The sequence below is a fragment of the Zosterops lateralis genome, assembly GCF_965231275.1.
Source record: "Zosterops lateralis genome assembly, chromosome: 30".
Lineage (NCBI taxonomy): Eukaryota > Metazoa > Chordata > Aves > Passeriformes > Zosteropidae > Zosterops > Zosterops lateralis.
This window is the reverse complement of record NC_139790.1, coordinates 4378535-4404116: the sequence shown is the minus strand read 5'-3', so window position 1 is coordinate 4404116 and position 25582 is coordinate 4378535. Positions and strand designations below refer to the sequence as shown.

Sequence of the window (25582 nt, the reverse complement as noted above, 5' to 3'; positions counted from 1 at the left end):
GGAGCGTGGCCAGCCATGCGACTCCCTCAGAGTGGGTGTGGTCTGTACGGTGACGTCACCGCAGGGGTGCCCCCAAGATCGGTTCCCCCTCATGCGAGGCGGAGCCCAGGGGCTGTGACGTCACCGAGGGGGTGCGGCCAGACGAGTGACCTGGGGCACGGTCCTCTGTGTGACGTCACCGATGGGGGCGTGTTCCTGTGAGAGTCTCGCCCGTGGGGCGCGGTCACGATTACTGCACCCTGCGGGAGGGGCCGCGTCTCCGTGTGACGTAACATCGGGGCGTGGCCTTTTGCTTCTGGGGCGTGGCCAGAGCGTCCCTCCCCTGGGCCGCGTTTTATGTGGGCGTGACCCCACCGACTCCTCCAGGGCGTGTCGTGTGACGTCACCACCGGGGCGCGGCCCAGCGCGTGCATCGGGGGCGCGGCCGCCGTTAGCCGGGGGGCGTGTCCCACGGGCGTTACGTCACCGCGTGGGCGCGTCCGCCGTGCGTGACGCTCCCGCCAGTCCCCAACATGGCGGCGGGCGGCGGCGGCGGCGGGAGCGCCGGCGTCGGCTGTGGGGGGACCCCGCTGTCCCCGGGCCCGTTCCTGCCGCCGCTGCTGCTACTGCTGGCGCTGCCCGGCGGCGCCGTGCCCGCGGCCGACACCGTGGTGCTGGGGCTGCGTCTGGAGGAGAGCACCAAGCCCGCGGCGGCGGCGGCGGCGGGGGCGGCCCGCGGGCCCATCCGCCTCACGGAGGGCAGCGAGGCCCTGCTGCGGCTCTACGGGCTGGGGCTGGGCCCGCGGGCCGCCGAGCGCGTGGCCTTCGCCGAGCTGCGGCCGGGCGGCAACGCCTCGAGCGGCAACGCCACGTGCCACGAGCGCTCGCAGGACCTGGTGGTGCGGCCCGGCCCCGCCGAGCCCCGCGACACCTCGGCCCTGCTGCGGGTGCGGGTGCAGCCCCTGCGCAAGGACGAGCGCGCCAAGACGTACGTGCTGTGCTCGCAGCGCCGGCCCGGCCAGCCCTGGCTGCCGCACCAGGGCCCGGACGGCCACGTGCTGGTGCTGGAGGAGAAGAAGTCGCTGCTGCCGCTGTGGCTGCAGGTGATCCTGATCGCGGGGCTGCTGGTGCTCTCGGGCATGTTCAGCGGGCTCAACCTGGGCCTGATGGCGCTGGACCCCATGGAGCTGCGCATCGTGCAGAACTGCGGCACCGACAAGGAGAAGCGCTACGCCCGCAGGATCGAGCCCATCCGCAGGAAAGGCAACTACCTGCTGTGCTCGCTGCTGCTGGGCAACGTGCTGGTCAACACCACCCTGACCATCCTGCTGGACGACCTGACGGGCTCCGGCATCGGCGCCGTGGTGGCCTCCACCATCGGCATCGTCATCTTCGGCGAGATCGTGCCGCAGGCGCTCTGCTCCCGGCACGGGCTGGCCGTGGGCGCCAACACCATCGTGGTCACCAAGTTCTTCATGCTGGTGACCTTCCCGCTGTCCTACCCCATCAGCAAGCTCCTGGACTGCATCCTGGGCCAGGAGATCGGCACCGTCTACAACCGGGAGAAGCTGGTGGAGATGCTGAAGGTGACGGAGCCCTACAACGACCTGGTGAGGGAGGAGCTCAACATGATCCAGGGAGCGCTGGAGCTGCGCACCAAGACGGTGGAGGACGTGATGACCCCGCTGCAGAACTGCTTCATGATCAACAGCGACGCCATCCTGGACTTCAACACCATGTCCGAGATCATGGAGAGCGGCTACACGCGCATCCCGGTCTACGAGGACGAGCGGTCCAACATCATGGACATCCTCTACGTCAAGGACCTGGCCTTCGTGGACCCCGACGACTGCACGCCCCTCAAGACCATCACCAAGTTCTACAACCACCCCGTGCACGTTGTCTTCCACGACACCAAGCTGGACGCCATGCTGGAGGAGTTCAAAAAGGGTGAGGGGGGCTCCTGGAGGTGCTGCTCGCTTGCTTCTCTGGCTGGAAGCAACAATTCCAGCTGGAAAAAGGGGGTTTTGCACTCCAGAGCTGGGGCTGCCCGTGCTGGGGGTCTCCAGAGTGAAGGGTGGGGAGGGCTCCTGGAAGTGCTGCTTGTTCCCAACTGGAAGCAAAAATTCCAGGGGTTTTGCTCTGCAGAGCTGGAGCTGCCCGTGCTGGGGGTCTCCAGGGTGGCCACGATCCCAAGGGGATGAGTGACACAGGCAGGGGGGTCACTAAACTTTAGTCCCAACCCAGATTTCCTGGGTTTGGAGCTTTCCCGTGCCGGGAGTGTTTCCTTGCTCCTTGTTTTTAATTATTAGCCCCGGAGGTTTTTTGGAGAAGCGCTGGAAAATCTCTGGGCTGCTCGGTTTGGGTTTGGCTCCCTCCTCCGGGCTTTTCCCTGGAGCTGGGGGCGGTCGGGGCTGCTCGGAGCCGGCTCCATCCCTGCTCTGCTTCCCCAAAAACGGGACCAGGAGGAGGAACGGGATGCGGGCTGGCTGCGGGAAGCTCCGGGGTGGGATTTGCCCTTCCCGAGGTCTTTTCCCGAGGTTTTGCAGCGTGCCCTTCCCCGGCGTCAGGCCGGGATGAAGGAAGGCCCCCGGCTGTGGAGCAGCTGTGCCGGCCGTGACCCCGAGCGCCCCGCGGCTCCCGTTATGCTCCCGAGAGGCTCGGACAGAGCTGTGCGGGACATTCCGGGGACATTTGGGGATTCCTGAGCCCCTCCTGCAGCAGGAGCTCGGCTCCAGGCTGCGGGAAGGTTTGGGAGATGCTGACCCTTCCCGGCCGGTTCCCAGGGCCGGCCAGGGGGGCTGGGGCTGGGGCTGGGGTCATCCCGGCTGCTGGCAGCGGCTTTCCCTGCCCGGAGCCCGATTAAGGGATTTAAGCTCCCTCCTTCCTTCCGGGCACAAAGCCTCGGCGCTGTTATTTTTCCACCGCCGGCTCAGGAGCCGGGAATTGGCGGGGCTGGGTTTTGGAGGTGAGCCCCACAAATTCCTCCCGGGTTCAGGACCTCGTTGTCCCAGTCAGGGCCTGGAGCAGAGGCAGGAGATGCATCCAGAGGGAATAATTAGCTGGCTGTGCTAATTGTGGGGTTCAGGCTCTGCCCAGGGCTGCGGGGATGTCACAGGTGCTGCCCTTGGGGTGACAGTTCCCACATCCTCGGCCTCTTCCTGACTTTCCTGTTTCGGTGTTCCCAGCATGAGGCTTTGAGTGGGGAATTTCCCTCTGGAGCCAGGCTGGGAGAGCTGGGAATGTTCACCTGGGGAAGGGAAAGCTCCAGGGAGAGCTCAGAGCCCTAAAGGGGCTCCAGGAGAGCTGGAGAGGGACTGGGGACAAGGGATGGAGGGACAGGACACAGGGAATGGCTTCAAATGGAAAAATGGAGATTTTAATGGGATATTGGGAAGGAATTCCTGGCTGAGAGGGTGGGGAGGGGCTGGGCTGGAATTCCCAGAGTAGCTGGGGTTGTTCCTGGGTCCCTGGAAGTGTCCAAGGCCAGGCTGGAGCACCTGGGACAGTGGGAGGTGTCCCTGTTCACGGTGGTACTGGATGAGTTTTATGGTCCTTTCCAACCCAAGCCATTCCATGGATCCGTGTGCAGGTTTAGAGGGGATTTTTGGGGAGGAATTCCTGGCTATGAGGGTGAGGAGGGGCTGGGATAGAATTCCCAGAGTAGCTGGGGTTATTCCTGGATCCCTGGGAGTGTCCAAGGCCAGGCTGGAGCACCTGGGACAGTGGGAGGTTTAGGGGTGGAACTGGATGAGCCCTGAGGTCCCTCCCAACCATCCCAACCCCTGCAGCATTCCATGGGGACCTCTGCTGTCCCCCAGGACACTGACAGGGCTTGGAACCTCTGGAATCTCCCATTCCTGGTGGCAGCTCCAACCCAGGGACCCCTGGAAGTGTCCCCAAGGCCGGGCTGACCCACCTGTGACCGTGGGATCAGCCCCTGCCTATGGCAGAGGTGGCCCTGGGTGAGCCCTGAGATCCCTCCCAGCCATCCCAGCATTCCATGAACACCCCGTGGGTTCCTCCCTGGCCCTCTGGGTGTTGCTCCCCGTGCCCATTTTGGGGTCCAGGGGTGTTTCCCCCCTTGGTGACCCCAGTCCAGCCCCTGGTTGCCCTTTGGGCTGGTGGGGCCGTGTTTGCTCTGCCACGGCCCCTCCCTGTGCTGCTCATCCCTCAGGGAGCAGCTCCTGACTCACCTGGGCTGCCTCACCTGTCCCCAGACACCCCACCCAGGCGGCCAGAAAGGCCTCAGTGGCCCTGACAACAGCCCCGGGATAAAAATAATTTTTTCACCCCTCAGGCACTGCCTTTTTCCAGCGCTGTGGCTGAGGGAAGAGGAAAAAGGCATTTGGGAGGTGCCTTTCCCTAAAATCAGCTTTCCACTGAGTGATCAGCAGCCAGAGGCTGCTGGCTCTGGAATTAAAGAGGGGAGAGGGTCAGGGAGGGCAGGTCTGGGATGGAGCTGGAGCAGGATGAGGTCAGGTGAAAGCCTTGAGGAGGGAGAGTGGATTTATTTTGGGGTGAGGGCAGGTTTGGGATGGAGCTGCAGTGGGATGGTCAGGACATCCTGGGAACATCCCAGGGCTGGGATATCCGGGACACTCCAGTGAAAGCCTTGAAGAGGGAGAGTGCGTTTATTTTGGGATGAGGGCAGGTTTGGAGTGGGATGAGGTCAGGACGCTCCAGTGAAAGCTTTGAGGAGGGAGAGTGATTTGTTTTGGGTTGAGGGCAGGTTTGGGATGGAGCGGGATGAGGTCAGGTGAAAGCCTTGAGGAGGGAGAGTGGATTTATTTGGGATGAGGTCAGGGATGTGCCTCAGTTTCCCCAGGCTAAGGATACCTCTCCTGTGGGTGCAGTTTTCCACATGCCTCCTCTCCCTGGGGCAAAACTCCTCATCCCTAAATTGCCAAATTGCCGTGTGATTTTGGGAGCAGCTGGGGCAGGCTCTGAGGGTTGGGATTGAGCTGATCCATCCCTGCAGCTCAGGTGAGGCTGGCAGGGTGAGGGGAGGGGGGATCCAGGGCTGGGAGCTTCTCCTGCCATCCTGCACCCTTGGCTGCCTGCCCTGGGATGTTTTGGCTCTGGGTGTCCCCGAGTGTCCCCTCGGGACAGGATCAGCCTGGCACAGGGACAGGGATGTGGGACAAAGCCAGTCGCTGGTGGTGTCCCCACAGCCCACAGGACATCCCAGGAATGCCAGGCCAATCCCACAGCCCAAGGCAGCTCCAAGGTGCCTTCAGCCTCACTGGCGCCTCTGCCCCAGCTTTAATGGGTTTAATGAGTGTCATTACCCTGGGAGTGAGCCCAGCCCAAGGGCTCATTTAGGTTTTAATGAGTTTATTACTCCAGGGACAGACAGGAGGGGCTGGGGCATCCAGAGGACATCCCAGGGGTGGGACATCCCATGGCTGGGGAATCCTGGGGACATCATGGGGCGGGGACACCTGAGGGCCGGGACATCCTGGGGACATCTTAGGACATCCTATGGCTGGGATATCCAGGGGACGTCCCATGGCTGGGACTCCCTGGGGACATCCCATGGCTGGGACATCCTGGGGACATCCAGGGCTGGGACATGCTGGGAATATCGTGGAACAGGGACACCTGAGGGCTGGGACACCCTGGGGACATCCAGGGCCATTGTGGGGGTGTCCCAGTCCAACCCCCCCTCCTTGCCCACAGGTAAATCCCACCTGGCCATTGTGCAGAAGGTGAACAATGAGGGCGAGGGTGACCCCTTCTACGAGGTGCTGGGGCTGGTGACGCTCGAGGACGTCATTGAGGAGATCATCAAGTCGGAGATCCTGGACGAGTCCGACACCTACAGTAGGTTTTGGGGCTCCCCCCACCCCAAATCCCCTCTGGGGAGGCTCCTGTTGGTGTCCCTGGAGGTGACCCCGCTGTCCCCACAGTTGACAACCGCAGCAGGAAGAGGGTTTGCAACCAGAAGAACCGACGGGACTTCTCGGCCTTCAAGGACCCCGACAACGAGCTGAAGGTCAAGGTGTCCCCTCAGCTCCTGCTGGCCGCCCACCGCTTCCTGTCCACCGGTCAGTCGGGCTCCCTGCGCCTCGGGCCACCCTCACAAGGCCCCTGTGTCCCCTCTGGTCCCTCCAAGCAGGGATTCTGGCCTCTTGTCCCACTTTTTATTGTGTCCCCCTCACACAAAATGGGAGAGGACAAGGCTGGGGATGGGTGTCCTGGTCACTTGGGTCTCGATGGCTTCTTTGGGACCTCTGGGATGGACATGCTGGGCCTTTGGGGTCCTCCAGGGTGGACATTTCTGCCCCAAGGGTCTCTCACACCATCCCAGGATGGGAATCCTGTCCCAAGGGTCTCCCACACCATCCCAGGATGGGAATCCTGGTCTCAAGAGTCTCACACTACATCCCAGGATGGACTTTCACTTTCCTGGAGACATTCAAACACTCCCTGACCCTTTTCCCCTTCTGCAGAGGTGACCCTCTTCACCCCCAACTTCATCTCGGAGAAGATCCTGCTGCGGCTCCTCAAATACTCCGACGTCATCCAGGAGCTGAAGTTTGACGAGGAGAACAAGAAATCTCCACGGCACTTCCTGTACTGCAAGAACAAGCCAGCTGACTACTTCATCCTCATCCTGCAGGTGCTGGGAGCAGGGAATTCCCGTGGGATCCCATCCCATGGGGTTTGGATGTGGGTCCACGTTGTTTCTCCCGGCAGGGCAAGGTGGAGGTGGAGGCTGGCAAGGAGTGCATGAAGTTCGAGGCGGGAGCGTTCTCCTACTACGGGGTGATGGCCCTGAGCCCCCCTCCTGGAGCTGGTGAGCACCCCCAGACCCTCCCCAAGACCCCTAGGCTGGAGCTGCCCTGGGCATGGGGAATTCCAGAGGTTCCAAACCCCAGAACCATCCTGGGGGACAGCAGGGATCCTCATGGAATGCTGGAGGGGTTGGGATGGATCTTAGGGCTCCATCAGCAGAGACAGCTCCCAGCGTGCTCCATCCTGGCCTTAGGGACACTTCCAGGGGTCCCTGGGAACAGGAGATTCCAGAGGTTCTGAACCCCACTGGTGTCTGGGGGACAGCAGGGATCCCCATGGAGTTCTGGAATGGTAGAGAAGGACCTCCATGGGCAGGGACAGCTCCCAGGTGGCTCCAACCTGGCCTTGGGGGCACTTCCAGAGATCCCTGGGCTGGAGCTGCTGTTCGCTGTTAGGAAGAGTTTAACTTCTAGAATCCCACCCTAAAGCTGCACAAGGGAATTCCAGAAACCCATTCTGGCTTTAGAATGGGGTGGAAAATGGGATTCTTGTTAAACCTGCACTGTTACGAAGAGTTTGACTTTTACAATTCTACCCTAAACCTAAACCTTCATGAGGGAATTACAGAAATCCCTTCTGGCTTTAGAATGGGGTGGAACCTCCCCTGTTAGGAAGAGTTCAACTTTTACAATCTGACCTTAGACCTAAGCCTAAACCTCCATGAGGCAATCCCAGAAACCTGTTCTAGTTTTGGAACAGAGTGGAAAATGGGATTCTTGTTAAACCTGCCCTGTTAGGAAGAGTTCAACTTTTACAATCTCACCCTAAACTTGAACTTAACCCTAAACCTCCACAAGGCAATCCCAGAAACCCGTTCTGGCTTTAGAATGGAGTGGAACCTCCCCTGTTAGGAAGAGTTTAAATTTTACAATCCCATCCTAACCCTAAACTTAAACCTCCATGAGGCAATCCCAAAAATCCCCTTCCACCTTCAGAACGGGGTAAAACCCACAATTTGGGGGGGGGCAGCCTCCTCAGGGGTGACCCATGGGGAGTAAAACCGGGCTGGGGAAGGCCGGGAAGCTCCGGAGGACGACCCCAGCCCCTGTAAACCCCACAGAGATCCGCTCCCCGTCGCACATGAGCGGCCTGAACCGCTCGGCCTCGCTGAGCTACCACGAGCGCTCCGAGTCGGGCTCGTCGCCCGTCAGCGGCAGCAACAACCAGCTCAACGCGGGCGGCGCCCAGTACGTGGCCGACTTCAGCGTGCGCGCCCTCACCGACCTGCAGTTCGTCAAGGTCAGTGTTCCTGGGGATCCTGCGGGGAAAACCCTGGGGGGATCAGCCTTGACATAGGGGATTGTGTGGGGAAAACTGTCCTGGAGGGATCAGCCTTGACTTAGGGAATTGTGTGGGGAAACCCTGGGGGATCAGCCTTGATATAGGGGATTGTGTGGGGAAAACTGTCCTGGAGGGATCAGCCTTCCCACAGGGAGTTCTGCTAGGAAAAGCCCCCATGTGGGGTTACCCACCCCTCGGGGCTCCTCCGGAGCATCGGGATGAGCAGCTCGCTCTGCTGGGTCTCGTTTGGAGGTTGGTGCCTCAGGGGTCCTGCCCCATCCTAGGATGGGAATTCTGACACTGAGGGGGCTCCTACCCATCCTGGAATGAAAAATCCATCCCTTTGAGGTCTCCTACACAATTTTGGAATGGAAATCCTGACACTTTGGGGTCTCCTACATAATTTTGGGATGGAAATTCCAACACTTTGGGGTTTTGTACATAATTTTGGGATGAGAATCCCCATGCTTTGGGTTTCCTACCCACACTGGGATGGAAGTCCCGACAGTTTGAGGTCTCCTACCCATCCTGGGCTGGGAATTCCATCCCTTTGGGGACTCCTACATAATTTTGGGATGGGAATTCCATCCCTTTGGGAACTCCTACATAATTTTGGGATGCGGATGCCCAGACTTTGGGCTGTCCCACACGGTTCCCCGCTGGTGTCCCGGCACAGATCACGCGGCAGGAGTACCAGAACGGGCTGCTGGCCTCACGCATGGACAGTTGTCCCCAGTCCCCCGACAGCAACGCCCCCAAACCGGAGCCCGGCATCCCGGAGAAGGCGGAGCCGGCCGCGCCGGCCGACGAGACCACGAGTTTGCTGAACGAGAGGAACTGCCTGAGCCGGCGCAGCAACCACAGTGGGCTGGAGAACTCCATCTGACCCCGGCCCCGCCGGCGGCCCCGGCGCCCGCCCGCCACAGGGACCTTGGCCCGGTAGGAACGGCGCCGGAGGAGCCGGGAGGAGCCGCAGGAGGCGGCCCCAGCGTGGTGGGGATGGAGGAGCTGGGATGGAGCTGCTGCTGCTGTTCCAGGCTGCGGGATCGCTGCGGGATCGCCGGATGGACGCGGCGCGGGCGGCGCCATCTCCGCCGGCACGGCGCCGACGGCTCAGGGAGCTCCGGGTCTCCTCTGCCGCCCTGGGGACCCCGGGGTGGACACCCCGACCCTGCAGGAACCCTGGGGTGAACGCTCTAATCCTGCAAGGAACCCCAGGGTGGACACCCCATCCTTTCCAGGGTCCATCTCGACAGGATCCCCAGGATGGACACCCCAATCCTGCCAGGAGATCGGGGATGGGCACCCCAATCCTTCCAGGGTCCATCCCAACCCTACCCTTCCAGGACCCCAGAACCCCAGGATAGGGTTGTCCATCCCAACCCTGCCAGGACTCCTGGGATGGGCATCCTGTTCCTTTGGGATCCCTGGGATGGGATCCCGGTCCCTCAGGGCTCCTACACCATTTTGGGATGGAAATTCCATCCCTTTGGGGTCTCCTGCACCACTATGGGGTATCCTGGGACAGGAATCCCGGCCCCTCTCGGGTGTTTTTGGGGTCCCCAGGATAAATCCCAGCCCCTTCCCCGTGCCCACCCCCCTTTCCCCGCTGGCCCGGGGGGGTCCGGGGGACGCGGGGACAAAGCTGGGGACCTCCGGGGGGTCCCAGAGTCCTGGGGTCATCCCAAATCCCGGGGCTGTCTCAGGGTCTCGGGGCAGGACCTGGGTCTGGATTTTGGGGTCTGGGTTTTGGGGTGACACAGCGCTAGTGACCAAAGTTGTACAGGCAGGAGGGGGCTGAGGGTCTCCCCAAAACCCGCCCCGGGTTGAGGGGGGAGACCCTGCCCCCCCCCACCCCAAAAAACAAAATAAGCACAAGTTCCCCCCGGGGTGAACTCCTGTAAGTTATTGGGAGAAGGTTTAATTATTTTTGTTAATCACATCTCGACGATCAGTTCCTAGGTCCTTCCGCGGGGAGATTTTAGAAATAATAATAATAATTAATAATAATAATTAATAATTAATAATAAGCCAGGAAAGAAAAAACAACAACAACAAAAAAACTTTTTTTATTAAATCTTCCTCTATGCAAATCCCTCCTTTTCCTCCCCCCTCGGGAATTCCTATTTATTGTTCAGGTTTGATTTGTATTCTTGGGGAGCTCGGGCCCCGGGGGGAGGGGCGGGGGGGGCCGGGCCTCCCCCTCCCGGTTCTGCCCCTCCCCCGCCCCTCCCCCCCGGCTGTGAAACCGACCGTGGAATTTTTATTTCATGGGGTTTTTTGAGGGGTTTTTTTTGCCAGATGGGTTAATAAAAATTCTATATCTGTACCTGGGTGTGCTCGGTGCGCGCGGGGCGGGCCCGGGCACCGGGGCGGCTTTAAATGGCCCCAGGGGTTGTTTACACCGCCAGGCTCCGCCCCCGGGGACAGCGCGGGCGGTGATTGGCTGCGCTGCCAGAGGTGGGGCGGGACCGTGGGGAGAGGCGGGCGGTGATTGGCCCGGAGGGAGGGCAGTGGGCGGCACACGGATGTAGGAGGGGCCTGAGGCGGCGGGCCCGGCCCGGATGTCCCCAGTCCCCTCAGGTGTCCAGCAGGTCCCACACGGCTGGGTGGGCCCCGTCCCGCGGGCGGCGGCCCCGGGCATCGCGGAGGGCAGCCAGGGCCGGGCGGTGGCGGAGGAGAAGGGCGCAGAGCTCGCGGTGCCCCTGCTCGGCGGCCTGGGGGACACCGATGTCACCCCGGGGGGACACAGGGACCCCCGCGCCACCCACACGCACCCCGGGGCAGGAGAACCCCCGTGCCCCCCACCCAATTTGGGCGGCGGGATCCCCCCCGTACCCTCCACCCGCTTTGGGCACTGCCATGGACGGGGGGACACCCCGAGCCCCCCACCCACCTTGTGAGAGCAGAGCCCCGGTGCCCCCCACCCAATTCGGGCAGGGGGATCCCCCCGTACCCCCCACCTTGTACAGGGGTCCCTCCATGCCCCCCACTGCCGCCCTGAGCAGGGCATTTCCCCGTGCCCCACCTTGTGCAGGCCGGTCCTGCCGTCGCTGTCGGTGGCCGCGGGGTCGGCGCCGTGCGCCAGCAGCAGCTCGGTGACGGCGCGGTGGCCGCAGTAGCAGGCGCGGTGCAGCGGGGTGGCCCCGCCGGGGGTGCGGGCGTCGCACGGCGCGCCCCGCTCCAGCAGCAGGCGGCACACGGCCAGGTGCCCGTTCCGGCTGGCGTAGTGCTGCGGGCACCGGGCCGTGGGCAAGGGCCGCGGCCGCCCGGGCCCGCTGACCCCCGGGACCTCCGTACCAGGGCCGTGTACCCCGCCGGGTGGGACCCCAAAGACCCCCGTGCTGGGGCCGTGTGCCCCGCCAGGTCAGGACCCCCAGGACCCCCGTACCAGGGCCGTGTACCCCGCCAGGTCAGGACCCTAAAGACTCCCGGGACCCCCGTACCAGGGCCGTGTACCCCGCCAGGTCAGGACCCCCGGGACCCCCGGGACCCCCGTACCAGGGCCGTGTACCCCGCCAGGTCAGGACCCCCGGGACCCCCGTACCAGGGCCGTGTACCCCGCCAGGTCGGGCTCCGCGGGGTCCCCGCGCCGCTCCAGCAGCTGCAGCACCTGCGCCTCGTCCCCGTCCCGCGCCGCCGCCCAGATCCCTGCGGGCAGCGGGGCGGGCTCAGACAGAGACGGACCCCCGGGACCCCCCGAGACCCCCAGGCCCTTCCCGGAGCCCTCCGGTACCGCTACTCCAGCCCGGAGACCCCTGTCCCCTCCGGTACCGCGGCTCCAGCCCTGCCCGAGCCCCCTCCGCTCCCCCAAGCCCTGCCCAGAGACCCCGGGTGCCCCTCCGGTACCGGGAACCCCAACACCCCCGAGCTCCGCCGGTACCGGTGACCCGCCCTCCTGCCCCCCGCCCCGGAGCCCCCCGGAGACCCCGCTCGAAGTCCATCTCGGACAGGCTCTGGTGCACGCTGGGCACGGCCACCCGCCCCGGGCAGCACGGAGCGGCCATCGCCCCCCGCCCGGGGCAGCACGGGGCGGGCGGAGAGCGGCGACCACCGGCCATGGCACCGGCACTGAGGGGACGGGGCCGGAGACGGCCGAGAGGGCACGGAAAGGGCCGAGGGGGGGCGGAAAGGGCCGAGGGGAAGCGGGAAGGGCCGAGGGGAGACGGAAAGAACCGAGGGGAGGCGGGAAGGGCCGAGGGGAGACGGAAAGAACCGAGGGGAGGCGGGAAGGGACGAAGAAAGTCGAGAAAGGCCGAAGTGAGCGGAAAGAGCCGAGGAAGGACGGAAAGAGCCGACAGAGGATGAAAGGGGCCGGGAAAGGCCGAAGGAAGACGGGAAGAGCCGAAGGGAGCCGAAGGACCCCTCTCGGCGCCGTTCCCGCGCATGCGCACTGTCCACCTCCCCCCGCAGAGTCCCGGTGGCGCCGCCAGGGGGCGCCAGCGGCCGCACAAAGCTCTTCTTGGGGACCCGGGGTTTGTGTCCCCCTCCCCCCGCCAGTCTTGGGGTCCCCAAGCCCCACCCCATCAACAATGGCAGTCACGGGGCTCCAGCTCCATGAGGGGCGTCCCAGGGCTCTCCCTTCCCCGTACAGGTGTCTCGGGACTCCCATTTTCCCCCGTTATCGATTCACAGGGATCAGACATTTATGGGCTCCCCAAGCTCCCCCCTGCTCAGAAATGGGGGTCCCGGGGCTCCCCCAACAGCAATGGCGGACCCTACCCCCCCCCGCTACTGGGGTGTCCCTGGTCTCCCCGTGCCCAGGCTGGGATTCCACCGCTGCCCCCACCCCGATCCCGTTTCCCACGGCCCTGAGCGGGTTCCCAGCCCCCCGAGCCCATTTCCTGCGGTTTTTCCCAGCAGAGCCTCCCCGGGGACCCCCCCGCGCTGACCCCCGGCATCCGGGGAGGGGAGGGGGGAGCCTGGCGCGGCCCCCCCGCCTGGGAACGGCTCCGCTTTGCCCTTTTTTAGCCCCGCTGGAGCTTTTTCCATGAGCTCAGCACGGGGGGGGAGCCCAAAACCTCTCCAGAACCCCCCCAGAACTCCCGCGGGCGGCGCTTTGCAGAGAGAGAGAGAAAGAAAAATCCCGGATTTGTTTTTTGGGTGATTTTTTTTTGGAAGTCCTTTTATTATTAATATAAAAATACTCACGTATTTACAGCAAATAAATATATTTCGGTAACAAATAAATTACACTGGGGGGGTATACAAAAGGGGAGGGGGGCGTGCAGGGGGGGACAGGCGGGGAAGGGAGGGGACAAACAGCCAGGGCAGGGTGGGGACAGAGCCCTGGGAAGGGGACACGGAGGGAGAGGGTGGAGATAGAAAAGTTGTCAGGAAGAAAAACCCGAAATCATCCCAAAAAAACGTCCCGCGGCCACCGCCCCAGGCGGGCACAGGGCCCGGGGGTGTCCCCAAGGCTGTCCCTCCAGGGGGACACGGTACCGAAGGCGGGGGCGGTGACCGGGAGCAGCTGCGGGGCCCAAGGCGGGCACCGGGACCCCGGAGTGACACGGCGGCACGGCCCTGGGGCAGGGCTGGGTGACAGTGGTGTCCCCACGGGGCCACCCCTGCCCCCAGGGCGGGTGCCAAAGTGACAATCCTGAACCCAAGAGTGGGAGTCCCACCCCAAGGCAGATACTGGTGTCAGGGTGACACTGGTGTCCCCACGGTGGGCACCAGTGCCAGTCTGTCAGTCCCCAAAGTCGGCATTGGTGCTGGGGTGACACTGCTGTCCCCAGGGCAGGTGCTGGGGTGACACTGCTGTCTCAAGGTGGGCACCAGTGCCAGTGTGTCAGTCCCCACGGTGGACACCGGCGCTGGGGTCACAATCCTGTCCTCAGGGCAGACGCTGTGGTGACACTGCTGTCCCCAGGGCAGGCACCAGCATGACAATCCTGTCCCCACAGCCGGGTGCCGGTCCCCGGTGTCCATCCCCAGCCGGGTGCGGGTGGCAGGTGTGTCCCAGCCGGGTCCGGTGCCGGCCGTGCCGTGCCCACCCCGCGGTGCCGGTGCCAGGGGCCGGCTCCCGGAGCTGAGGTAGGCTCGTCACACCGAGGACTCCTCGGGGTTGGAGTCGGGCAGGGGCTGGCGCTGCTGCAGTTTGCGCCGCAGCTCCTCGGCCAGGTCTGCGCAGGCCGGGCGCTCCTCGGAGCCCAGCGCCAGGCGGATGTAGCCGTTGGACGCGGAGCCGCGCAGGGGGCCCAGGTGGATGCGGGTGGGCGAGTGCAGCGGCTGCCCGGGGATGGCGGCGGGCGGCGAGCCGGGCCCGGGGCCGCCGTTGCGGCAGCAGGCGCTGCCGGCCGTGCTGGCGTGGCCGGGCACGATCTTGAGCGAGCCGTCCGAGTAGTAATAACTGGAGGGGTCCCAGAGCTTCTCGTCCGAGTCGGAGGCGGCGCTGGACACGAAGCGCGGGCTGGGCGGCTCCTTGGGCAGCTCGATGGGGTACACCAGCGTGCTCTCGATGGCCTTGGCGCCCTTGCCCAGCTCGTGGCGCAGGCGGCGCCACAGCGACAGCACGGCCAGCAGCAGCAGCAGGCACAGCGCGCCCAGGCACACGGCCAGCACCCACACCACGCCCAGGCTCTCCAGCGGCGCCCGCGTCTCCAGCGGCGCCCCCGGCCCCGCCAGCACGGCCACGCGGTACTCCTGCGCCGGCAGGCGGGCGCCCTGCTCCTCGGCCAGGCAGCGGTAGGTGCCGCTGTGCTGCGCCCCCGCGCCCGGCACCACCAGCGCCCGCAGCCGCGCCTCGCCCAGCACCAGCACCTGCTCGGCCGCCAGCGCGCGGCCCTCGAAGGTCCACAGGGCCCGCGCCAGGTTGGAGCCCAGGCGGCACGTCAGCACCAGGTCCGTGCCCGCCACCACCGTCACGTTCTTGGGAGTGAGGGGCCCTGGGGGGACAGGGCGGTCAGCGGGGACGGGGTGGGAGCCAGGGGATGGATGGGATGAGGTACATGGGATGGGGTCCATGGGATGGGATAGGACAGGATGGGATCCATGGGGTGGATGGGATCCGTTGAATGGGATGGAAGGGGGTCGATGGGATGGGATGGAATAGGATGCAATAGGATGGCATGGGATCCATCGGATGCATGGGATGGGATAGGATGGGATACATTGAATGGGATGGAATGGGATCCATGGGACGGGATCCATGAGATGGATGGGATGGGATAGGATGGGATGGGATATATCGAATGGGATGGAATGGGGTCCATGGGACGGAATGGGATGGGGACACCCATGTGGCACGGGTAGGGTCTCACCTTGCTTGGCCACCTGTGGCACGGAGCAGGCGCTGGTGTCAGAGCTCAGCAGGTCCTGCACCAGGTGGGACCTGGGGGAGCAGGGCACAGTGAGGGTACAGTGAGGGCAGGTCTTAGTGGTGTCCCCACCCTGGAGACCCACAGAGATCACTGACCCCATCCCTGTCCCTGCACAGACACCCCAAATACCCACCCTGGGTGCCCTGGCAGCCCTGCACAGACACAAATTCCCACCCTGGCAGTGCTGTCCAAAGGCTTCTGGAGCTCCGGCAGCCTCGGGGCTGTGCCCATTCCCTGGGCAGTGCCCAGCACGCTCTGGGGGAAGAATCTTTCCCCAAACCCATCCTGGCCCTGCCCTGGGCGCTGTCCCGGTGTCCCCAGTGCCATCCCATACCCGTTGTGGCGGTCGGTGTGCACGCAGGCACTGCTGTTGCGGCTCCAGGCGCAGTAGGGGTCCCGTGCCAGCACGCAGTCGGTGCAGGACTGGTAGCGCCCGCAGTCTGCCAGGGGCAGCTGTGCCACCTGCAGGCGGGACCCGGCGAACAGCAGCTTCTGCCAGGAGGGGATGGCAGTGAGGTGATGCCCAGGTGACACCGTGCTGACACCGTGGTGACAGCACCACCCCCCACCATGCTCACCTTGGTGGCCGCCAGCACCAGGCTCTCCACGGGCTGTGCCGGCTCGAACACCTGCAGCTCCTCCACCAGGTGGATGCGGGAGCCCAAATCCAGTGCCTTGTGCACCCACCCGTCACCTGCAGTGGGCACGGTGGGCACTCAGGGACAGAGCATCCCAGGAGCTGTCCCCTGGTGCCCTGTCCCTTCAGAGCCCTGTCCCTTGGTCCCCTGTCCCCTCAGAGCCCAGTCCCCATGGTGCCCTGTCTCCTTTTCCCCTGTCCCCTCAGTGCCCTGTCCCTTGGTGCCTTGTCCCCTGGTACCCTGTTCCCTCAGAACCCTGTCCCTCAGAGCCCCCTGTCCCTGTGTCCCCATTTGCTGCCATTACCTGTGCTGATGAAGAGCACCTCATAGATAGTCCCTCCAGCCCTTATGCAGTGCATGGCACCCTGTCCCCATGGCACCCTGTCCCCCTGTCCCATGTCCCCAGCTGTCACCTGTGCCGATGAAGAGCACTTCATAGATGGCCCCTCCAGCCCACCCATGCGGTGCATGGCACCCTGTCCCCTCTGTGCCCCCTGTCCCCATGGCACTCTGTCCCCCTGTCCCATGTCCCCAGCTGTCACCTGTGCTGATGAAGAGCACCTCATAAATGGCCCCATCCAGCCCTGCCATGCAGCGCATGGCATCCTGTCCCTCTGTCTCCACTGTGCCTTGTCCCCTGTCCTTGTATCCCTGTCCCCTGTTGCCATCTGTGCCAATGAAGAGCACCTTGTAGGTGGCCCTGTCAAGCCCTGTCACATGGTGCATGGCACTCTGTCCCCATGGCACCTTGTCCCTGTTCCCCTGTCCCCTGCTGTCACCTGTGCCGATGAAGAGCACCTCGTAGGTGGCCCCGTCCAGCCCCATCACCCTGTGCACGGCCAGCTGGGTGAAGTTGGCGTCCCTCTTGAGCAGCAGCGGGCGCCCGCGCTGCGGCGGCACCGCCTCGTCCATCAGTGGGTGCTTCTTGGCGAAGTTGAGTGTGTTGTCGGGCAGCTCCAGGGAGCTGCCAAAGCCGTTCTGACGGTGCCAGTCTGTGATGCACTGCAGGGCACAGGGCATGGGGCACCATCAGGGCACGGGCACCGTCAGGGCACAGGGCACTGTCAGGGCATGGGCACTGTCAGGGCATGGGGCACAGTCAGGGCACGGGCACCGTCAGGGCATGGGGCACCGTCAGGGCATGGGCACTGTCAGGGCATGGGGCACTGTCAGGGAACGGGCATTGGGGAGGGACCCACTGCCTCAGCAGGGCACAGGTGGATCCCAAATCCTTCTCAGGATAACAGAGAGGGATCCAAATCCCTCTCAGGGTGGCAGAGATGGACCCCAATCCCTCTCAGGAGGGCACAGATAGATCCCAATCTCTCTCAGCATAACAGAGATGGATCTCAATCCCTCAGGGGGCACCACCAGCCCCACAGACAGATCCCAATCCCTCAGGAGGCACCACCAGCCCCACAGACAGATCTCAGTCCCTCAGGGGGCACCCTCAGCCCCACACCCAGCCCCCAGTCACCCCACACCCCATTGCTGTGCCCGCACTCACCGCACCGGGCCGGGGGCTGGGCACCTCTCCCGAGTAGCGTCCCCATTTCTGTGCCTGCTCCCGGTATTCCTTGTAGGGCCCCTCAAAGGCCTTCTTCACCTCCAGGATGTGGTAGCGGCAGATGGCAGAGACGTCCACGTCACCCCTGCGGGCACATGGGGCATGACAGCCAGTGGGCACCAGGACAGGGCCACCATGGGCACCATCGGCACTGGGACAAGGCCACCATGGGCACTATGGGCACTGGGACACAGCCACTGTGGTGACCACGGGCACTGGGACAGAGCCACCATGGGCACCACAGGCCCAGGTCAAGGCCACCATGTGCATGGGGGCATGGCCACCATGGTCACCATGTGCAACAGGACACAGCCACTGCGGTCACCACTGGCACCAGGACAAGGCTACTCTGGGCACAGGGACACAGCCACTATGGGCACCAGGACACAGCCACCATGGTGACCATGGTCACAGGAACACAGCCACTATGGGCACCAGGACACAGCCACCATGGTGACCATGGTCACAGGAATACAGCCACTATGGGCACCAGGACACAGCCACCACCATGGTCACCATGGGCAGTGGGACAAGGCTGCAATGGTCTCCAGGACAACAGCATCACAGGCACGAGGACAGGGCCACCACAGGCACAGGAACACAGCCAGCATGGTGACCACGGGCACAAGGGACAAGGCCACCAAGGCCCCAGGACAGCGCCAGCGGGTGCAGAGGGCCGCGGGCAGGGCGGGCACTGACCAGCGGGCCTGGAAGACGCCGAAGAAGGCGGTGTCCTGCCAGCGGGCCCCGGGCAGGGTGAACACGGCCTGCAGGCGGTTGAAGTGCAGCTGCTGCTCGGGCGCCGAGCACACCAGGCGCGCCTTCAGGAACGACGTCCACTTCTTCTGCAGTGTCCGTGCTCCGCCCACGTCCCCCTGCAGGGGACACGGACACTGTCACCACGGGCGCCACAGGCACCAGGACAGTGACACTGCTGGCACCTGGGGCACCATGGGCAGTGGGACACAGCCACCATGGGCACCACAGGCAGCAGGACACGGCCACCATGAGCACCAGGACATGGCCACCGTGGGCATCCATGGGCACCATGGGTACCAGGACACAGCCACCATGGTCACCACAGGCACCAGGGCAAGACCACCATGGGCATCAGGACAGGGACACCACAGTCACTACAGGCACCAGGACACAGCCACTGTAGTGAGCACAGGCACCAGGACAAGGCCACCATGGGGCATGGGTACACCATGGTCAAACCCTAATGTACTATGGTCTAATAATTATATAACAATCTTACCAACCCACGAAACCACAATAAATGTATAATGACTTTTATGTCATTATATATTACATGTGAAAGTATGATAATAACTACTACTATAATAATTACTATTGTTGTTATTATAAGGAAATTAGTAAAAATTAATTGGTTTCATGATGATGATTGTTGCATGTTACATGTGAAAAAATTAATGATAATGATGAATAATGGAATAATTATTAATAGAACAGAATAATGGAATGATTATAAAAGTGCATTAATTTTGCTAAGATGATAATGAAAAGACTAGAAATATGTTAGTTTCATGGTGACAATAATGAAAATATTAGAAATATATTAATATCATGATGATAATAATGAAAATACTATTATAAATACATTAATCTCATGATGATGATAACAATCATAAAAACATTATAAAACTACATTAATTCCATGCCCATCTCCTCCTGTGCTTGGCACTGGTGGAGCATTGAGATGGCCAAACCCCAAACCGCCAGCACTGCCCAAACCCGTGCCCACCTCGCAGCCCTCAGAGAGCTCAGGGTGTGTCCCCAGGTGTCCCCGTACCTTGCAGACCCGTGCTACCCGTGCCACCACCTGCTCGGCGTAGCAGTCGTACTCGACGGCGCGCTCGCTGAAGAAGAAGTAAACCTTGTCGTCGTCGCCGCTGCCGCTGCCTGCGCTCTCGGGCACGAACGCCGACGCCACGAAGTGGGGCTCTGCCAAACCACGGTGTCACAGCTGTGCCCTGTCCCCTTCCCGTGTCCCCTGTCATACTCCCTGTGCCCTGCCCATGTCCCCTGTGCCCTCCCGTGCCCCCTGTCCCCTCCCCATGTTCCCTGTGCCCTCCCGTGCCCCCTGTCCCCTCCCCAGGCTCCCTGTCCCCTGCCATGCCCCCTGTCCCCTCCCAAGGCTCCCTGTCCCCTCCCCATGTCCCCTGTCCCCTCCCGTGCCCCCTGTGCCCTCCCGTGTCCCCTGTCCCCACCGTTGAGCCAGGAGGTGAGGTACTCTGTCTTCATGGAGTAGTGCGGGCCCAGGTTGCGCAGGATGACGGGCTCCGTGCCCAGGAAGTTGTTGAAGGTGGCCGAGTAGAGCTCCCCGTCTGTGAGGGAGGGACTTAAGGGAAGTGGCCGGCACGGGGGGCACCCCCCCAAGACCCCAGAGGTGTCACTTACCCACAATGAGGCCGGTGTGGCCCTTGGTGGGGTCGTAGGGACATTTCCCCTTGCCATCCTCAAATGCCACTGGGTCCAGGGTGAAGCCGGACAGCTCCTGGGGGGAACAGGGGTGGGTAGGTGGGTGGGTGGGGGGCACAAAGTCATGTCTCTCCCACCCACACAGGCCCCAGGAACACAGACACCCCTCCAGGTGACCCTCCTGGGGACAGAGACAGCCCATTAGGAGGCATAGGGACACCCTGGATGATCCTTCTGGGACAGGGACACCCCTGGATGAGCCATTAAAGAGACAGGGACACCACGAAATGATCCTCCTGGGGACAGGGACAGCCCTGGGACACCCTCCTGGAACAGGGACACCCCTAGATAAGGGACAGGGACAGCCCCCAGATGATCCTTTTGGGACAGGGACACCACTAAATCCTCCTCCTGGGGACAGGGACACCCTTGGACCACTCTGCTGAGGATAGGGACACCCATGGATGATGATCCCAGGGACTGGGACACTTCTAGATAACCCATTATGGGGACAAGGACACCCATCCATGATCCTCTGGGACATGGGGACACCTCTGGCTGATCCATTCTGGGCACAGACACATCCTTGGACCACCCTGGGGACAGGGATCCCTCCAAGATGACCCCTCTGGGACACCCCAAATGCACAGGAGGCACTTCCAACCTGCCCTCACAGACACAAAACCACCCTAAAAGCCACCGCTGGGGACATCTGGGACACCCCCAACCTGCCCTCACAGACACAAATGCCACCCCTGGGGACATCTGGGCCATGCCCACCCCCTAAATGCCACCCCTGGGGACAGGGCCACCCCGCAGGGCAGGGGGAATTGGGGACCCCCGGGTTTTGGGGCCCCCACTCACGATGTAGGTGCACTTGGGCTGGAAGGCGTAGGTGCCACAGGCGTAGAGGTGGGAGCTGTTGTAGCTCTGCAGGAAGCGCACGTAGTTGAAGCAGTCGGTCTGGGAGGGGACACAAGGGACATTAACGGGGTGACAACACAGCCTGGGGGGGCCTGGGTGTGGGGACAAGGGATACAGCACTGGGACAGTGGCATAGTAATGGACTGGGGGTCCTGACTGTGGGGACAAAGGACATGGCACGGGGACAGCACGGGGACAGTGGCACAGCAAAGAAGTGTGGGTCCAGGTATGGGGACAAAGGACATGGCACAGGGACAGCATGGGGACAGTGGCACAGCAAAGAAGTGTGGGTCCAGGTATGGGGACAAAGGACATGGCACAGGGACAGCATGGGGACAGTGCCATAGTAAAGGACTGGAGACAAAGGACACAGCACGGGGACAGTGGCACAGCAAAGGGGTGGGAGGCCCGAGTGTGGGGACAAGGGACATGGCACAGGCATGGGGATGATGGTCCCAGGCATGGGGACAGGGTACATGGCATGGGGACAATGGCACAGAGAAGGGACCAAAGTCTCAGGCACAGGACAGGGGCGTAGCAGAGGGCATGGGGACAGGGTACATGGCATGGGGACAGTGGCATAGAACAGGGAGAGGGGACAGGGAGCACTGCCACCACAAGGGGACAGGGAAATGGGGACACAGGGCATGACATTGGGACAGGGGAATGGAGACACAGGGCATGACATGGGGACTGGGATGCTAGAGCTGGCATGGCATGGGGACACAGGGACTGGGACACTGAGGCTGGCATGTCACAGGGACACAGGACATGTCACAGGGACACAGGACATGGCACAGGGACACAGGGACAGGGACACTGAAGCTGGCATGGCAAGGGGACATAGGACATGGCACAGTGACACGGAACAGGGACACTGAAGCTGGCATGGCACGGGGACACAGGGACAGGAATGCTGAGGTTGGCATGGCACAGGGACACAGGGACAGGGACAGTGACACTGAGGCTGGTGTGACATGGGGACACAGGACATGGCACAGTGACACTGAGGCTGGTGTGACATGGGGACACAGGACATGGCACAGTGACACTGAAGCTGGCACGGTACCCCAAACCCCCCCAGCACCCCTGTGCTCACCTGGTTGTTCTTGCCCTTCTGCACACACTCTGCTTTCTTCTCCACGGGCGCCTCCCAGGAGATCTGGGGGTGGCAGAGGGGTCAGGGCAGGGATGTCACCCCCCACCCCAAACCCCCGCCCAGTTTTGGGGTGCCCCGGGGCCTCACCGCCGCCTTGAGCTCCACACTGCCGGTGGCCAGGGCAAACACAGCCTCGCGGGCGCCCACGTAGAGCAGCCCCTCGGCCTCGTCCAGCGTCAGCGTCAGGTAGTGCGACACCCCGCCCTGAGAGAAGCGCTTGGCCGCGTCCCGCAGCTCTGTGGGGACAGGGGACACTGCTGGGACACCGTGGCTCGGTGGGGACAGGGGACAACGGGCTGGGACCCCACGGCTCTGTGGGGACAGAGGACAGTGGGCTGGGACACCACAGCTCTGTGGGGACAGGGGACACTGCTGGGACACCATGGCTCAGTGGGGACAGGGGACACCAGGCTGGGACACCATGGCTCGGTGGGGACACCACACAGGGACCCCACACCAACCCCTGCCAGACCCCACTGCAGCTCTGTGGGGATACTCAGCTGAGACCCCCCTGCAGCTCTGTGGGGACACCACACTGGGACCCCACACCAACCCCTGCCAGACCCCACTGCAGCTCTGTGGGGATACTCAGCTGAGACCCCTCTGCAGCTCTGTGGGGACAGGGAACACCTGGCTGGGACCCCACAGCAGCCCCCAACCCCTGCCAGACTCCATCCTGCAGCTCTGTGGGGACATGGGGACACAGGGCTGAGACCCTACTGCACCCACACCCCACCCAGATCCCACCCACAGCTTTGCAGGGACATGGGGACACCATGCTGGGACCCCCAGCCGCTGCTCTGCAGGAACCTGGGGACCCCCACATGCAGCTCTGTGGGGACACCAGGCTGGGACCCCCACCCACAGCTCTGCGGGGACATGGGGACCAGGCCAGGGACCCTCGTGCACCCCCCCGCCCCCGCTGGACCCCCCCGGGGCCCCCTAGAGCCCCCTGGCCCCGTGGCACACAAAGGTCCCTTTGTCACCGGCGGCGCTGGCCGAACACAGTGTCCTTTGCAGGGACCCCGCCCCCCCCGCGCCCCCCGGCCACCCCCGGTCCCCACAGAAAGGGGCCATTGACGGGACAGCGCCAGGGCCCCGGGCGGGGACATGGACAGGGGCTGGCACGGCACGGGGGCGGCACAGGGACACTGGCACTGTGAGGGTGGGGGTCCTGGCCATGGGGACAAGGGACACTGCACAGGGACAGTGGCACTGTGAGGGTGGGGGTCCTGGCCATGGGGACAAGGAACACTGCACAGGGACAGTGGCACTGTGAGGGTGGGGGTCCTGGCCATGGGGACAAGGGACACTGCACAGGGACAGTGGCACTGTGAGGGTGGGGGTCCTGGCCGTGGGGACAAGGGACACTGCACAGGGACAGTGGCATTGTGAGGGTGGGGGTCCTGGCCGTGGGGACAAGGGACACTGCACAAGGACAATGGCATGGCCAAGGGTGAGGACAAGGGACACTGCACAGGAACAGGGATGATGGTTCCAGGTGTGGGGACAGGGTACATGGCACGAGGACAGCAGGGGGACAGTGGCACAGCCAAGGGACCAAAGTCTCAGGCACGAGACCGTGGCATAGCAGAGGGGTGTGATCTGGCACGGGGACAGGGGACATGGCTTGGGGACACTGGCACGGAACAGGGATGGAGGACAGGGGGCACTGCCACCACACGGAGACAGGGGAATGTGGCACAGCATGGGGACACAGGGCATGGCACAGGCACAGGGACACTGGAGCTGGTACGGCACAGGGACACATGGTGACAGCACAGGGCAGGGACACAGGCTGCTGGCACGGACAAGGACAGAATCTCAGGGTGCTGGCAGGGCACGGGGACATGGCAGAGAGTTGGGGACAGGGGACATAACAAAGGGATGGGGAACCAGGACATGACCAAGGGATGACACAGGATGATGGCAGGGCGTGGGGACGGAAACGGCAGAGGGATGGGACAAGGGACATGGCAGATGGATGGGACAGGATGGTGGGCAGGGCGTGGGCACAGGGGACATGGAGGAGAGAGAGGACAAAGGACCTGGCAGAGGGATGGGACAGGGGACAGGGCACTGGGATGAGACAGGGGACAGGGATGGGACAGGGGACAGGTCATGGGGATGGGACAAGGGATATGACAAAGGGATGGACAGGGGACAGGGCACTGGGATGGGACAGGAGACACGACACAGGGGACAGGGATAGGACAGGGGACATGGCAGAGAGATGGGGACAGGGCAGAGAGATGGGGACAGGGCACAGGAATGGGACAAGGGACATGGCAGAGAGATGGGGGACAAGGGATATGGCAGAGAGATGGGGGACAGGGGACACAGGAATGGGGACAGGGAATACGGCACAGGGATGGCACAAGGGACACAGCACAGGGCAGTGGCCCCACACACTGGCACAGTGCTGAGGACACAGAGCAGCAGCCCTGCATGTCCCCACTGTGTCCCCACAGATCGCAGTTTTGGGGACACTCACCCACCCCACAGTGCTGACAGACTCTGTTGGGCGGGGGGGGGGGGGACAAAAGCCACCCGAGGGGGTGACAACAGCCATGACCACATCACCCTGCCGTGACAAGGGACACAACCAGCACACCCCCGTATCCCCGAGCCCCCTGGCACTCACCCGCGTAGGGGACAGTCCTCCTGGGCACAGCACTCCACGAAGCCCCCGCGGTGGCGGCGGCGGCAGTGGCAGCGGTGACGAGGGCCAGCAGCGCGGGCAGGGCCAGCGGCCGGCCGGGGGCCATGGCTCCGGGGCGGGGGGCACAGCGCGGGGTCCCTGGGGGGGCACACGGCCGCGCCGGGGCCCCGTCAGCGCCGCGGGGCAGCGGCGGCGGCGTCACGCGGGCGGCGCGGGGACAAGGCGGCATTGAGGCAGCGCGTCACGAGGCCGGGGGCACCCCACGCCCCGCGGGACACCCCGACCCTGCCCCCGGCCGCTCCTCCCCGGGGGGAGCCCACGGAGCGGGAAACCGAGCCCGGCCGCTTCCCACACCTCCCGCGTCCTGCCCGGGACCCCCCGGTGTTCGGGGGCTGCCCCCGCCGTGCCGCCCCTCCCGGTGCCCCGGGCCGGGCAGGATGCGGCCGGGAATTGTTCTGCCCTGCCCGGCGGGAAGCAGGAAGTTGGGGGGGCTCCGGGGGGCCCCCAGTGACGGCTCAGGAAGGATTTCCGGGAGGGTGGGGGGCCGGGAATGACTGTGGGAATGGGGGACACCCCGGCCGGGCTTCCTGGGGCGGGGGCTGAGGGGGGCACGGGCACAGCTGGGGTGTGACGGGCACAGCTGGGGTGCCATGGGCACAGCTGGGGTAATGGGCACAGCTGGGGTGTGACGGGCACAGCTGGGGTGCCATGGGCACAGCTGGGGTGTGATGGGCACAGCTGGGGTGTGATGGGCACAGTTGGGGTGTGACGGGCACAACTGGGGTGTGATGGGCACAACTGGGG

At 63.7% G+C, this 25582-nt stretch overlaps 3 protein-coding genes across 3 annotated transcripts; 1 reads left to right on the top strand and 2 right to left on the bottom strand.

Moving 5' to 3' along the window:
• Positions 1–512: 512 nt before the first annotated feature.
• CNNM4 (cyclin and CBS domain divalent metal cation transport mediator 4) lies at positions 513–10154 on the top strand (the record flags this gene model as incomplete). Its single annotated transcript, XM_083880424.1, has 7 exons — positions 513–1929; positions 5662–5805; positions 5892–6029; positions 6435–6604; positions 6682–6781; positions 7841–8019; positions 8738–10154. The coding sequence occupies 7 exons, from the start codon at positions 513–515 to the stop codon at positions 8945–8947; spliced, it is 2358 nt and encodes a 785-aa protein (XP_083736550.1). The 3' UTR covers positions 8948–10154.
• Positions 10114–12122, bottom strand: ANKRD39 (ankyrin repeat domain 39; the record flags this gene model as incomplete). The annotated part of the gene is made up of 4 exons (XM_083880468.1): positions 10114–10778; positions 11090–11293; positions 11609–11712; positions 11990–12122. The coding sequence occupies 4 exons, from the start codon at positions 12120–12122 to the stop codon at positions 10641–10643; spliced, it is 579 nt and encodes a 192-aa protein (XP_083736594.1). The 3' UTR covers positions 10114–10640.
• Positions 12123–14109: 1987 nt separating this feature from the next.
• SEMA4C (semaphorin 4C) lies at positions 14110–24884 on the bottom strand (the record flags this gene model as incomplete). The annotated part of the gene is made up of 14 exons (XM_083880607.1): positions 14110–14951; positions 15327–15397; positions 15721–15878; positions 15965–16080; positions 16804–17026; positions 17532–17676; positions 18291–18466; positions 19405–19556; positions 19823–19939; positions 20013–20109; positions 20898–20996; positions 22057–22119; positions 22204–22352; positions 24761–24884. 14 exons carry the CDS (start codon positions 24882–24884, stop codon positions 14110–14112), a joined length of 2532 nt encoding a protein of 843 aa, XP_083736733.1.
• Positions 24885–25582: the final 698 nt, after the last annotated feature.